Source organism: Capra hircus, chromosome 11, assembly GCF_001704415.2.
Source record: "Capra hircus breed San Clemente chromosome 11, ASM170441v1, whole genome shotgun sequence".
Lineage (NCBI taxonomy): Eukaryota > Metazoa > Chordata > Mammalia > Artiodactyla > Bovidae > Capra > Capra hircus.
This window is the reverse complement of record NC_030818.1, coordinates 64,630,098-64,646,443: the sequence shown is the minus strand read 5'-3', so window position 1 is coordinate 64,646,443 and position 16,346 is coordinate 64,630,098. Positions and strand designations below refer to the sequence as shown.

The 16,346-nt window shown below is 39.3% G+C and overlaps 1 protein-coding gene across 5 annotated transcripts in view; it reads right to left on the bottom strand.

Annotated features, from left to right (window-relative positions):
* The window catches only part of MEIS1 (Meis homeobox 1), a 145,974-nt gene that overhangs the window by 23,376 nt on the left and 106,252 nt on the right, over positions 1 to 16,346 (bottom strand). For all 5 annotated transcript variants that reach the window (XM_018055432.1, XM_018055434.1, XM_018055431.1 and 2 more), the window contains one exon: positions 3,153 to 3,229. In XM_018055432.1, the coding sequence (XP_017910921.1) occupies positions 3,153 to 3,229 (77 nt within the window). The remainder of the gene's footprint in view (positions 1 to 3,152; positions 3,230 to 16,346) is intronic.

Here is a 16,346-nt window from a genome sequence, read left to right as displayed (position 1 = left end):
AGGGTTTCTATGACAAGCTAACAACTCGACATGAGTTTATATTTTTCACATTCATATTTGTATTTCAATACATTATGTTGCTGCCAATAATTATGACTGATCTACACCCAAACTGCCCTTCAGCATTTTATTAAATCTCTTCAACAGTGACTCATAGTTTGTACAAAATGTACATGTGTGTTAACAAGTCTTAAAAAATCCAAAAAGGAAGACACACAATTTTAAATGTTGTGCCTAAATGAAGTGAAAGGGAAATGCTAAAATACTTATGAAGTGGTTTTTTTTTTTTAATTATTATTTCCAGAGTGAGGTAATGTGGGTTTGATGTTCAAATATGGGAAAAGGCTCTCAAAAAAACTGTATAATTTTTTTATTATGATAAAGAAAAATGAACTCCACTTTGTAGTTGTGTTATTTCATCTTCAAGTCTGCTATCATCATTTAAGATTCTCTCGCATCTTGGGTTTCAATACAGTGCCAGCTGGGTTTCCCCATTTTTGCCTCATATTTGCAACTCAAAGTCCAGAGAAAAAGAAATCAGTTATCCGTTCCATAAAAGGAGAAGGTTTAGATGAAAAGTAATACACCGTTAAAAATTCCAATCAAACATGGGAATGTCATTATTCACCGAATTTAAGAGAAACAACTTCTCTTACAACTTTCAGCTACTGGAGGGGAATTTCTCTACCACAGTGGCCCTCAGTCTTTGGTCACCAGGGACCCATTTGGCGGAAGACAATTTTCCACAGACCGGTCAGCAGCGGGTGGTTTCAGGATGACTCAAGCACAGGCGGGTTTGAGCCCCTGTGAGAATCTAATGCCGCCGCTGATATGACAGGAGGTGGAACTCAGGTGGTAACGCGAGAGATGGGGAGCGGCTGTAAATACAGATGAACAGCTTGGCTCACTCACCCATCTCTCACTTGCTGCTGTGCGGTTTGGTTTCTAACAGAGGTTGAGGATCCTTCGTCCACCACAAAGCTGTTGTAGAGTTGAAACAGTTGCCAAATGCGAAGCAATGAAGTGCCAGCAGAGGTCACTTCTAAATTCATACAGAAGCAGAGAGCACACGCACAGTATATGGTGCCAGGTGAGAAGAGAATTGGGTTTACATCCCAGGTTATAAGGAAAAGTGATTTTCAAGTTACGTGCCTGTGCAGAATTGAATATCATAGTGAAGTTTAGGGTAGAGTCTGCATCTATGTTGAAAAATTATTATCTGGTATGTATGATAACTTCTTAAAGTCCTTATTTTTCCCTCTTAATCACAAAACCGAGGAAGTCCGACTGTGATTACTGTGCAGAGAATCTATGAAAGGACAGCCGTGTCCGGCTCTGTGCCACAGGAATGTCTGCCTGCCCTAGCACCCAGAGGAAATATCCCATGAGGCTGTCTACCTGTAACAAGCAGCTTGTATTGGAATCTGTTCTCTGGTAACGATGTTTGTGGATAGAGTTTTCTAGCAACACTGAAGAGGAAGAGAGATTGCGTGTGTGATAGCTCACCTGAATGGGCAGCGTGTTGCCTTCCTTAATGAGAGCTGGCCCAGCCACTCCTTGGCCCTCAAAGGGGATCATTTCCCAGAGAAATAAATCTGTACAGCCTCCATTGTATTCAAATTGCCTCCATATCAGTTTAACTTTTAAAATATGTAGGAATTTAGGCACGCATGCAAAATGGATAGTCTGCCCTATAATACCGTCCAGAACAATTTGAAAGACAGTTCAAGTGTGCAGTATCAAGAATCTTGAAAAGTAAGATACAGCTGCAGGTAAAAAGAGGCAAGCAAAAAACCCACAGCAGCCACAAGACTCCCAGTAACATGCTCAGGTAAGTACGTCTTCTGTTGGTTCCTGATCCACTTGACTAAAAGGGCTGCAAAAATTGATCTCCTAAGGCTGCCATAAGGTCACAGAAATTGATAACCCTTACAAGCAATGCTTATATGGGTCTGTCTGTGTCTTGAAGATAGTGCACTTTGTAAATTAATCCTCCAAAGGCAAATATATTGTAAGTAGCTTGTTATCTCTAAAATACTAAATTGAAGAATACATGGGATTATATTGACAGAAATTACATTTTCTGTAATGGGGCTTAATATATCTGAAATCTCTCCCAAAGGCTCCCAGGCTCTCTAACAGAGAAGAGTCTGTTAATGTAGGTGCAATGGACATCAAGAACAAACGTATTCACCAAAATGGATTAGGCCATGTAATCAGAGATTCTATAATATTAATCTTTGACACTTATTGAACAGAAAGAAACACTTCTGTCTGCAGACTGGCATTCTCAGGTCTCCTTTTTCCCCAATCAGGCTTTGGGCCTTTTCTGCATTTTACTTCAAAGAGGATAAGGTTTCCCCATCATAAACACTAATCTAAAAATATTGGGACAATTAATTAGATACACTTAGTTTTAAAGGAGATCAGATTTCGATACCCTTCAAATATGACACTAGCTCTGGGTGATTATATGAACCTGGCTTTCCGCACAATCACAAAGGGTAATAAATCATACTTCCTCAAAGGCTGTTTGCCGCACTGCTATACATTAAGTCAGAATATTGTTGGCTATCCTTGGTACATAATCTCAGCTTCTCTCCCAAAACAGGAATTTATACATTTACTTAGAAACAGTATTATACAACCCTGAGATCCATCAAGTTTTGAATAGCTTCAAAGTAAAAACACCTTTTTTTTTTTCCTTTTTACCATTGGGAGATAAGAAGGACGGAGTGTCCATCCTGGAATGCACAGTCTAACAAATTCTCAGTGAGCTTAGTTATTCAGCGAATTTAAAATCTAACAGATGTGATAGTGGAGTTTCTTGTTTCATAGAAACAAGGATATTACTCTTTCTATTGATCATCCTTAAAGATTAAAAAAAAAAAAAGTGAGACATTTACTGAGCCACAGCTAAATGAATTACACATTTTTACTATGCCTAAAATGTGTCAATTTATAAAGGAGGTGTAAAGCAATACAGTGTTTTCTTTTCTAATCTAGTAAGTGCTCTGGCTCATCTGTGTTCTCTCCTTTGGATCAACAAGCCACCAGGGAAAACTGGGTGTGTCTTCTTAATGCAAAACAAGAGCTGCAGGTTGCCAGAGGGGAAAGCAGATTGTGTGTAAACACAAAGCCAAATTACTTACCAATTGTTCACTTGAAGGATGGTGAGTCCTGTGTCTTGTGCCAACTGCTTTTTCTGTTCTTCAGAAGGGTAAGGGTGCTGAAAAAGGACAAAAAGGATAGGTGTATACCTGTATGCTCCGAACACAAAATGGGCACATCACAACAGGCGCAACGCTAGGTGCAAGGGACTCAATAGTAAGCACATATGCTCTGTTAAAAACACACACATATACATGTGTGTACATCAGGCAATTTGAGGCGGTCTTGTCAATAACTTAAATGTCTGCTGAGGTCTATAATAAAAGGTAAAAATGCTGAGGTGTGTCACTCTTATTAATGGAATACTACATCATCTAATTAATGGCAGTAAAAGACCAGCCAATTACAAAGATTGGTGAAGTGTATAAATAGCTACTTAGGATACTTGCAGAACCTTGATACTCAGTTTATTCTTTAACAGGTTTACTTGTTGCAAACACAGAAAGTTCAATAGGATCTTCCTTGTATTTTATAGGATTAAAATAAACAAATCCTTTTTGAACATACAAAATTTGTGTACCACCTTGACATAATATTTTTCTAGAACCACAGATTTCTAAAGCTGACCATTTGACCAACAAGCTCAGCCTAGGCCCCCAGAAACTAAGCACTTTGTTAGCATCACATTCTCCTCTCAAAAAAACACACCATGTTGCTGGATACCAATATCAAAGTTGCTGCTGCTGCTGTTAAGTTGCTTTAATCTTGTCCAACTGTGTGCAACCGCATAGAGGGCAGCCCACCAGACTCCTCTGTCCCTGGGATTCTCCAGGCAAGAATACTGGAGTGGGTTGCCATTTCCTTCTCCAATGCATGAAAGTGAAAAGTGAAAGTGAAGGTGTTCAGTCGTGTCCGACTCTTCAAGATTCCATGGACTATAGCCCACCAAGCTCTTCTGTCCATGGGACTCTCCAGGCAAGAGTACTGGAGTGGGTTGCCATTGCCTTCTCCATATCAAAGTTGAAGTGGGTGTATTTAAAAAAAAAAAAAAACACCATTCATTTCAACTCTTCTGTAAAGCACAACCAAATGAAATTCTACCAAAGTTGGTTCCCTATCTGAATGTCAACATACTCTAGGATTCTGAACACAGGCCAGTGTAGTAAGGTTAAAGACCAGAACATTTTGCATGCAAAGAACAAGTCTCAGGAGTTAAGAATGAACAAAAAATATTACATGATTAGATAATAAAATGAAATCCATACTTCTTGTAAAAATGTTTAGAATTCTACTAAGATTAGTTTTGGCACAGATACTTTCTATTTAATAGTCAACTATATCTAAGTTTGAAATATACATTTCTAAAGCCTGGGAGAGAAGCTGAGGACAGCTTCTATTAGAAGCTATTTCCATCTATTTGAGACACTGGCTATTTTGAACACTGCACCCCGATAAACTCTCCCAAGATAAAAACTGTCCTGATAGTCAACCTTCTATTCTCTATATGAAAGGGAAAGGGCACCCCAACTCTCCATTTTACTGTATGGTGCCATCAGAAATTAAATTCTGGTCTATTGAATGTTAATTAACATAGCTTTCAATCTTATTAATAATGTCCGATTAGATGCTTAGAAGTCTTGTTAATGACCACTTCAATGCTCTTATATGTAAGTTTAAATATGTTCTATATCTATACACATGGGATTCTTTTGTGGCAAGCAGAGATGTAGCCATTTTTCCCATAAGCATTGTGACTTGATTGTCACTTAATCAATAAATACACAATTAGAATAAGGCTTTGCTTTCATGGAATATAGTGCCGCTCTCTTAAGAGCTTCGAGTATATTACAGACAAAGTGGTAATTAATCCCCATTATATCCCTTTGAGGGACATAAATGGAATCTGTTGTCCCTCCTGTTTCACAGGTGAGGACACTGGCCAGGGGCTGGCATGATCGGCAGCGACATGACCCAAGCATATGTCCTGCTTCCCATGCAGCATCTAAGCCTCTTCATGACAGAAGGGTGTGGCAAGGCCTTTCATAATCTCCATTCCTGTCCCCCTTCAAGAACCTCCAGAATACTCACCTTGCCTGCAAGACTCACCACCATCCAGCCCCACCCACCTCCCAGATGGTATTGTCTCTCCTCACCCCACCTCACCTTCTGTTCAGCCATCTTCCGTTCTTCCAACACACCAAGTAGGTTCCTACTCACAAGTTCCTACTCCAATGTCATTGTCAAGTCTCAGCTCAAATGCCAAGCCCTCCCCTCCCCACTCTCCACCAGCCCTCCTTATCATTCTCACACCATTCTCCCCGCTTTATCCTCATAAAAGCAAGCATCACACTCAGAAACACCCATTCTGATTATTTCTTTCCTTGGTAATGTGTCTTTTCCCACTCATTTAGCATCTCAAACACCCTCAACTTTCTCATTCACCATCCTTAAAGCCCAGACCTTCACATAAAGGAAACCTGTAAATATTGATGGGACAAAGGAATGGGTCTAACTTGCCATGATACACAGATACTCTCCACTCAAATGCAACATCAAAATGGGTGATAAGATTTTTTTCAAAGCCCATAGGAAGTACAAACATTCCAATCCAAGATCCACAGCACTACTTTTCTTACTTCATTCCAAAAAGTGATAGCTACCCACTCTTTTCAAAGCAAAGTATATCACCTCCATAATCGGTGAAGATCATAGATGACAATCACCCCACTCACCAGGATGCCAGTCATCACAAGCAAAATCTCATGACTGAACACTGACCTAAAATCAATTCACTGCCCCAAGGTTTAAAACACGACTCCTGTTGCATAAATATTTGCCACACCGTACAAGCCAAATGAATCTTATGCTCTGAATTGAAGAGTGAATACTAGTTCTAGGGCTTCCCACGTGGGACAATGGTAAAGAATCCCTACCAATGCAGGAGATTCAAGAGACATGGGTTTGATCCCTGGGTCAGGAAGATCTCCTGAAGCAGGAAATGGCAACCCACTCCAGTATTTTTGCCTGGGAAATTACATGGACAGAGGAGCCTGGTGGGCTACAGTCTATGCGGTTGCATAGAGTTGAACACAACGGAGCACAAAGCACGTATACAGACATCTAGTAGCTCTCCGTCTATACTAGCTGAAAACTACATAGTTATATATGACCCTATTAGATTGTACGGATTACACTGCTATTCACTAACTATGAGACTTTGAACAACAGACAACTCTTCCTTGATTTTATCATCTGGGAGTTCTCCAGGCTAGCAATTCTTAAGTAATAAAAGCCCATCTGAAATATGCAAATTCTAGCATTTAGCTGTTGGTACTATTCGCTATACAGGGTTGTATACTGATGTACATAAGTCATTTCCAATCTGTAACATCTTCTATAATATAATTTGCTTCCAGTTTTGCCAGGTCTTCTTTCAGTGATTTTCGAAAGAATTAATAAACATGTCAATGGTCCCTCTTCACTACAGCTGAATGGTAACACCTTTTGCCCTGTCTTGTTAGTTGTGTTTTAATATTATGACCAGAACTGTATAAAAATTAATATTTATGCCATTTACCTTTAGTTACTTTGAAAATTGAGAATTGTCACAGTCATTTATTTGTGCTGTGTTTTCAAGAGTATTTTTGCATGCTTGTTTGTGAGCAAATTTTACATAAATTCTTAGAAAGCAAAAGAGATTCACATTTTATATATGCAAGGGGTGTCAGGAAAATTCTCTTTGGATCTTTAAAGTCACCTGAATCATTATAGCCTCAAAGAGCAATCTATGGCCTGCAAATTGTCAGCACAAATTTAGATTGTTTCCTTACATCATGCAGTTTCTGATTTCATAATTTAAATATCATAAAATGAGAAAGTTCAACCCTTTTATTTTCCCCTCTGTCACTTTTCATGTGATCTGATTTTAAGTTATTGGAACAAACTGTGCCTAATTTCATGCAGCATAATTGCCAGGCAGCCTCAAGCTATGGAGACCCAGCACTCTGTCTCCATTAAACAATTTTCAGTTGTTCAGGATATATTTTTTAATAGAAATGAATGAGCCTGGATGAAATTAAATATCATAATAATCTAGTCATTGTTAAGGGAAAAATATCAACAAGATTCCTAAACCTTTGTCTATGGTAGGACAACTGGATATTTTTCTTTTTCTGACAGTTCTTGGACCTAGTGTCCCACAAACTTTCCACTCCCTGAAAAAATAAAAATCCATAATTGCTAGAATCCCATGAAAGCCACGGCTTCAGGTAGTTAATCCACACTCAGCCAAAAATTCACAAAAAGGAGGCTTTTTAACTGAAATCCAATATGTTTAACTGTCTTAAATCCTAATCATCTTTACTAGATAAGCATTTTCTGGACAGTCTGAGTTACCCCTTTGTAGACTTAAAAAGAAAAAATGACTTGACAAAAACCCCACATGCCACAGGCAAGGCTGCTGTGAAAACATTCAAAGCCCAGTTTGCACTCCACCCATAGGGCTAGGGAGACCATGAGAAGGGCAAAGGTAGATGTCATTTTACAAAAGAGAGGAGGAGTGCCATTTTAGGAAGAGAACAGAAAATTTATTTCAAACCATTGCAACCACAGGGCTAGGCCCCTCTTGCCATTTTCCTGAACACCTTTGCTATTATGGCATCTAACTAGCAAGGACACTGGTTGAAGAAAGATCAGTGGGTTCTCGTGAAGGAAAGAGGGATTGCACTTGCCAGATACACCAACCATCCTAATCACTGTGGGATATCAAGGCAAATTTGACCGCAGTCCAATAGACAGTGACAGGAGACCTCTCCTTTGTTGTGTACATTAGCTTCCTGCCACTATCTCTTAAAAGCTTAATTATTTGCAAACAATTGATCAAGATGGGAATTTGAGAAAGGATATGCAAGGGCCACTGGGAGAACTGCAACGCATTAAGAGAGCAAACAAAATTACTTTAGATCTTACAATAAGAATTAACGATTGAGACGGGAGAGTGAAGCAGGGCAGTAGCTGCAAGGCTTCTTTCTGGAGTGTTTCCCATTTGATCTGCATTAACACCTCAGGAATGAGTGAAAGCCATAAAACAGTGATTATGTATGGGTAAAGCTGACCCTCCCTTCCAACATTAAACCTGCACACATGTATTAGGCTGGCTTCCCTGGAGAGAGCAGAGCTGCTGGACTCAGAGGGAAAACAAGTGGCTTGTGGGCAGTGGAACCCGAGCTAAAGGAGAGAACTCCCTCAATGACCATCCTGATTTCAATAATCAACACCCTGACTTCTTTCCCATCTCCTGCTGAAATAGACACCACTTGCCACTCTTCCTATGTTTCTGGAACTGCAGTGTGGCTTCTAATAATGACCTCGGATAGCAGTGATGGCTCAATAACCCCATCAAAGAATAAAATGATCCCCAGAGTATGTGTCCTGTGTAGCAGAAATAGAGGTTGTCTGGAAAAAAAAAATCTAAAAATAGCTTACATAAAAATTAAGTCTGAACTGTCCTTTTACCAGAGAGAGAGGATAGAAAGTGACAGGAAGAAAATGGCAACTCTCTAAAGAAAGTTATCTCTGTCCAATTCCAATCTTGTGCTTGAGATGAGAATAGGGAAGGGGTCCTGATGTTGGTTATCTGGTATTTACAAATTTACAATACACTGGAAGAAAACTTATTTCTTTAAACAATCCAGTCCACTCTGAGATGCGTATTAATGGGAAAAGAAAACTCTTCAGCACACAGATGGAAAATGTCCAGCCTTCTATCTTAACGATATCCTTGACCAAATGTACTCCTTTCATCAAATCTTCCACCCCTGACTGCAAATGTGGATGCCAAGACAGTGATGAACTTTATCTTATCTACCCTGGTAACCAAGTTTCAATAATGCTCCCTCCCTCACTGCCTTGCCCACTCTAACAGCTCATTGTAATGGCAGCAGAAAATTTGAAAATAATCCTGTACAGAGCTCACTGGTGAGATAATGGAAAGCTACACTGCCCCTTCTCAAGCCTCAGATTAGTAATTTCTTGTGACACAGAACTGCCTCTCCACCGAAACTGCAAAACAGCTATAACAAAGCAATAGAGGTGGAAGCAATTTTCAAGCAAAATGTTACATGCTATACTTTAAAAGGTATGGGAATAGGTACCAGGGGAGCTGAATCTAACAGGAGGAATTATGGCAACTGTCCAATATCACCCTTATCAAGGCAATGTTCTGTTGCTTGGCTGAATATGTTGGAAGAACAATTTCGGAACTTCTTTTATCCCTTTTTCTCCAGCCCTTTGCCTCCTCCACAGCCAAGTTTAATGCATTAATATAAATTGACCTTGAGCTAAACTCTGGTATGTGATGGAGAGATACTCCCTTTAAAGAAGAAGAAGAAGAAAAAAAACTACCATATGGCTCTTAACCATTGTATCTCTGTGTTCTTTTAAAACTTCTACTGAGTTCTTATCACTAAGGGAATATTGTAGATCTAAATTAAAATAACCAGCTATGTATGTGACCTCTAAGAGCAGAAGCAGAGGCTTGTTAACCAAATATATTTGTATTTGTTTAACGTCATCTTTTTTTGCCTATAAAAACTTCTGCCATTTTAAATAAACTTTCAGCCATTTTCCCCTTTTGCACTGACTATGAATAGCTTACACTGTGACAATTACATTGATCTAGGATACTTCTTTCCTTTAAAAAAATCCATAATGCTTCCCTATTGTCTTTCAGCTTTATGAATTAGTTTTACTGTTTCAGTGAATGCTTTTTTGTCTTCTGACTGCACATTATCAAAGAGACACTTTGTGCCTCCTATTTGCATTACAAAAGCAGAGTACCGTGCAGTGGAAGAGCAGAGCCTGGATGCACAGCAGTTGAGTCCTGCATCCTCACACGGGCTGAAATCAAAAGAAGAACGGTGGTGGGGTCCGGACTGGCTAAGAAGCCAAAAATGTTTGGAGCATCATCAGTGAAGTTACAGGATTTCAACTTGCTTTCTTAATTCTCAACCAACGAATGGTCCCAGATTGCCTAGTTGCTTAGACTGTGTTCAGCACTGGCTTTTTCCGAAGCCCGGTCAAGCCACTTTCCAGACAAACCCTTCAATTTCTTGTCTATCCAGCAGTGGTTATAAGAAGTTGCTAGTAGGAAGTGTGCAAGCAGGAAGGTCAGGTAGGAATCTCTAAACTTGATCTTATCACATGAAAATGACATGGGTGTGGAAGGAAAAACTGAACACTGGATAGTATTTAGTAACAGTCTTCAGTTTTGCACTGAGACTATACAATACACAGCAGTGAAAGCATTGTTATAGAGTTAATTGTAAGAGGCTGATACTACAATGCATTCCCTGTCTCATCTATCTGGTCTTTTAATTTCTTATAAATATCCATCAAACATAAAATAAAAACACCAAAGAGAAAAAAAAAAGCATACTACATTAGGCTACATTCATAATCCTCTGAATTGGGAACTTTTTTTAAGTTGCTTGCAATTCTATTATAATAACAATGTTTAGATCTGTTCTTCAGTAGCTATAGATATGTTCCAGGAGTATTTTTAAATATATGCATTAAAGATATAAAATTTAGACTCTAAATTAGCAATTACTTATATCCTTCTAAAAGTATTAAAATTCATGAAGAGTGCTGAAATTATTTTGAACAGTTATGATTATTAATGAATCCCCTGAATATTGATTCTCTTAGTAGGAAACCATGGCTATAAAAGGAAACACAGAAAAACCTATAAGAAAAACAGGGTAAGAGGAGTAGGGAATGGGGGTAGGGGTGGGAACAGGGGAGAAAACGTGCTTCCTTTGTGCGTCCTTCTTGAATCACTTTAAGTAACAGCTCCTTTGGACTCTTCCAGATTGTCAGTAGGACATGTGCTTACCCAGATATATCTTGTGACCCTAGGAGTGGGGACTATGCTCAGTTCCACTGTACAGATGAGAAAGCTGAGGCTTGGCTAGGTCCTAAAACATGCACAAAGGTTCACAGCTACATAGATCTGGAGCCAGGTCGGCCTCCCTCTGAGTTTCTCCACTTGGCTACACTTTCACTGATGATTCTTTCCCATCTCTCCATTCCCTTTTAAAGCTAAACATTGTAAAACCAAAAACATATTCTAATGGAACATGAACAAAGTTCTCCATTGTGGTGAGTGGTGACTGTTTCTCTGCAGTTTTAATAGCCTAGATCCCAGGGAGAGTTGCCTCCTTCCTCCCCTCCACCCCCAGCTCGAATTGCCACTGCTTCTGCCCTGCAGGCAAACATCAAGGGGCAGGGAAGGAGCTGTGAGGTGGAAGTTAGTTCATCAGGACCCTTCCCCATATTCTCCCTCCAGCATCCATCCAAAGGGACTTGATTAAATAGCAGCTTAGTAGTATTAGTAAGAGTGATCGAAGCAATAATGGCAACATACACTAAGAAGTAAGGATGTAACAGGCAGTGTTTCAGATCCTTCACATGCATTAACTCACTTCATCTCCACAAAACATTATAAGACAGGCTCGATTATTATACCCATTTTACAGATGAAGAAACTGGAGTACCGAAAGGACAAATAACTTTCTCTTCACACAGTTTGTAATAGAGCTGGGATTTGAAACTTGGTGATACCATACAAGTGGAGAAAATACACTTCCAAATTATTTTTGTTTTCTAAATACTGGGTGGAGCCAATCCACTCATTCCTGATGAGCTAATTATGAATATATAAATGATGATTACTACTCATTTTATAAAGAAGCTATTATCTTAATGTGTATGGGTCTACACCTTAGTTCTGTTAATGGAAGTAATAGGAAATTTTGTTATAAGATACAAAACTCAATGGAAAGTAATACATCCATCACTTTATTCATTCTTCTTGTGTTGCTTATAAACATAAGAATGAGGGTAGGTTATATACAAGAACACTTTAAAGATTATAGAAATAAATGCCTGCTCTTCCATCCAACTGCATTACAATATGCCTTAAATTGTCTGCTTTGAAATTAATTGTTGTGTGTTTTTCTACCAATTACTTTCATTTTGTATGTGATTCTTAATCAAATATGAGTTAAATTACATTTGGAACCATTTCATTTTAGTAGAATACTAATAAAAACACAGGAATGCTATTGCCATTTACAAGGCAACCAGCCCAGTGCTGTGCCCAATAAATATTTGTTGTATAAATGAATGAGTGCTATTGAAATTAGAAGGCAATGGCTCCCCACTCCAGTACTCTTGCCTGGAAAATCCATGGACAGAGGAGCCTGGTAGGCTGCAGTCCATGGGTTGCAAAGAGTCGGACACGACTGAGCAACTTCACTTTCATTTTTCACTTTCATGCACTGGAGAAGGAAATGGCAACCCACTCCAGTGTTCTTGCCTGGAGAATCCCAGTGACAGGGGAGCCTGGTAGGCTTCCGTCTATGGGGTTGCACAGAGTCAGATACGACTGAAGCGACTTAGCATAGCATAGCATAGCATATTGAAGTTAGAGACATCCAAAATGCGTCAACTGGCATTTATAAGTAGAAGACCTCAGATAAACATCAGAAGACTAGCAGCCCCATTTCAACAACTGTTCATCCTTCTCACTCAGTTCTACAAATCCCAAAAGCAGTGTAGATTTTATTTATTTAACTGACATTTTTATAATGCTTACACTGTGCCAGGCAATGTTCTCAGTACTTTACAAGTATTTACTTGTTTAATCCTTCTAACAAGTCTATGAGGTCAGTGTGTTTACCCTGAAGTTACAGATGGGGAAACTGAGGTGCAGTTTAAGTTACACGCAAATAGGTGGAAGTTGGGATTTGACCCTAAGAAACCTCGTTCTTCATGTTCTTCATTCCTGTGTTATTCTGTCTTTCTTAGCATGTACAAATTCCCCTGAAGTTTCTTCAAAACCCACTCTATGTTGTTTTGGGTTTACATGTTGCAAAAGTTCCCTTCCCGCTCTCCAACTGCAATGTAATAAAATTCAAGTTCTCCATCTCATAGGACTGAAGAAAGAATAGAGAAGACTGTTTCGACATACAAGCCTCCCCCAAGAATCTCACTGTAATAAATAAAACAATGGCACACCATCCTAGACCACTTTTCTGAAAAGAAAGTTCATGACCAGTTTATAAAATAAACTTCAGTAAAGTAAGGATCTTTTCCAAACTATATACAGCTCATCTCCATTATTGCTGAGAACGTGCCAGCTACAAGGAGACCTAGCCCCAACCAGAAGAACACTTTTCCACTTTAAAAATCAAAGCAAAAGAGTTCTGAAACCATGAAGAGAAAAGACCAGGAAGATGAAATACAACGATAACACCTGGAACGAGTCTGTTGACAGTCATCATTATTGCCTTTACAGACACTTTGTCCAGCATTAAATATTGAGGAAAAACACCTGTAGCAAGAATAAAGTATCCATAAGTGAGAAACAAAACCAGTGCACTTGTTGAGAAGATGTCTTGAGAGAGAGAAAGCGAAAGCTAGGGAGAGAGATGGAGAATTCGTGCTGCTTCCAATATGACTAAAGACCCCTGGAACTGGTACTCATTCTCTAGTGCTAATTTTCCCACTTAAATTACAGTGATGGTGTAGCCTCATCTCATTAGAGATCATTGTCCCCAGTAGACAGTTGTGTTTATGGGGGACTCTGGCTGTTCCACACCTGCTGATCAGGTTGCTATGTGATCAAGGCTGCATACAAACAGCAGACTCGAGCTTGCTGGACTGCGACTGATGAGCCCAGGCTAATTCAGGGGTGATTATGTAGTTTACTGGACCACTAAACCTCTTTAAGCTTGTAATTACTGCCTATTTGAGTAAAGAACATTCAAAAGCAATTCACTGCATCATGCCTGCCACAGCTGGAAGCAGGCTGCCAGCAGTCTGTGGGGACATTAAAATCTACAGGGACGTGGATTGAAGCCCAGCTAGCAGACACTATTAGCGGCACCCGCAGCCAAGTCTGTCCACATTCCCGCTCACCTCTCCTGACCAAGCTTACCATTAAAGGTGCCATGAAAACTCTAGAACAGCCATAAAGATGACAAACAACGGACTGAAATGATACAAACTACATTTTAATGATTTCCCCCCTTTTGTAAAGCTAAAATCGAAAACGTCTTTTCGCAATGCCAAAGAGAGAGAAAGCATATGCTTTACATAACACACACCACTGAGATTTGCCATGCACTTGGTAAAAGTTCCATCCAAAAAAATACCAACTTGAAAACAAAATGCCCACCTTTTAGGCTTTCTAAAAGAACTAGGATGTACCGTCATTTGAGATCTCTTCCACCCACTTAGCTGTCGTGTTTATTACCTTAGCTGGAAAACTATTGTTTAGCTAGTGGATTGACATTTTTAAAGATCACGTGTAGATTTCTTCTGTTAATGAATTAAAATGCTGTTCAGACACCTGAGTGAAATTTACTTTCAGGAGTCAGAGATTTCAGGGGAAAAAAATGTATCAGTATTTATCAGGGTTCTGGTTTTCTTTTGCTGACATCTTAACAACTGTAGTTCTTTTGTACAACAAAAGTGTAAAACATGCTCTGCATTGCTGTGGATATAATTATTACTTGTCTCTAAGTAACAAAAACAAAAACGAAAAAGACTGGAACCTAATGAAGGGGGATTAAGTTAATTTCTTTTTTAGCTAACAGTTTCCTGTCTCTCAAAATGCAGACCTTGGTGAATATAATGTTCAGGGAAAGAAAATTAAGCTTTTTATTTCACTAAAATCTCCACTTTGGAATATTGATATTAAAATATTAAGATGATGTTTATTCTTTAAAAGTATGTAAATGTGGTATTAAATAAAGCCACAGAAATCCTTTCTGACTACTTCATCCAAAGTCCACAGATCCAGGGGGTTTATGTATTATCTACACATCATTCCTATTAATATTCATTAGGTGGGTCTGCTTGCATTTTTATAAGCTGTGAGAGAGGCAAAGAAACAACCAGAATTCTTTAACACACAGGCATTATCAATTCAATGTATGCCAAATAGCAGAGCACCCTAATCTGAAGTTAAGATTCTAACACAATATACCTTTGCTTAGCTAATTTTTATGAAAACTCTTTCCCCTTTACCCACTGTAGTCTAAGCTATTTAATTATCTCTATTCTCTGTAACATACACTTCAATTTTAAATTTAAGAGAGTATTCAGCACTATACTTTATCTTGGTTAGCAACAAAACTCTTACCTTGCAATCAAACTAAAGAGCATTTCCCTTTAAGGAAAAAAAAAAAAAACTAAACTAAAAACTTTAAATTGTCTTAGTAATAAGATTACCTTTATCTTTATGAACCTTTTTAAGCAAACCCCTTTTAACTCCCCAAAGCATTTATTGATGTGAATTCACTGTCTGTCTCCAGAGTGGATTATAGAGGAGGGAAGAGTCTTAGTCAAAATTTGGGCAGATCCCCAGTATTTGTTTCCCAAGTTGTGTTTCCTCGGTCATGCAGTCTGCCCGGACAGGGAAATGCTCACAGGGCTGTGGATGTTTTTCTGTGGCATTCCCAAAGAGCCCACAGACGTTCCTGGAGCATCTTAGATGAGTGGGATAAAGAGTGGGACCTGTCACCAACAAGACGGCAAGATAAAGGGGACAGAAGTAAAGGTACTCAGAGTTAACTTGGAATGTAAACTGGGGCAACCACTACAGAAAACAGTATGCTGCTGCTGCTGCTAAGTCGCTTCAGTCGTGTCCGACTCTGTGCGACCCCATAGACGGCAGCCCGCCAGGCTCCCCCGTCCCTGGGATTCTCCAGGCAAGAACACTGGAGTGGGTTGCCATTTCCTTCTCCAATGCAGGAAAGTGAAAAGAAAAAGTGAAGTCGCTCAGTCATATCTGACTCTCAGCGACCCCATGGACCGTAGCCTACCAGGCTCCTCCATCCATGGGATTTTCCAGGCAAGAGTATTGGAGTGGGGTGCCATTGCCTTCTCCATAGAGGATCCTTAAAAACTAAAAAATGGCACCGCCAGGTGATCCAGCAATTCCACTCGTGAGTCTATATCCGGAAAAAAACAAAAACTCTACTCCCAAAAGATACATGCATGCCAATGTTCATAGCAGCACTATTTACAATAGTCAAGGCATGGAAGCAACCCAACTGCCCATCAACAGGTTGACTTAAGAAGATGCATGTGTATATATGCATATATAAATGGAATATTACTCTGTCAGAAAAAATAATGAAATCCTGCCATTTGCAGCAATCATG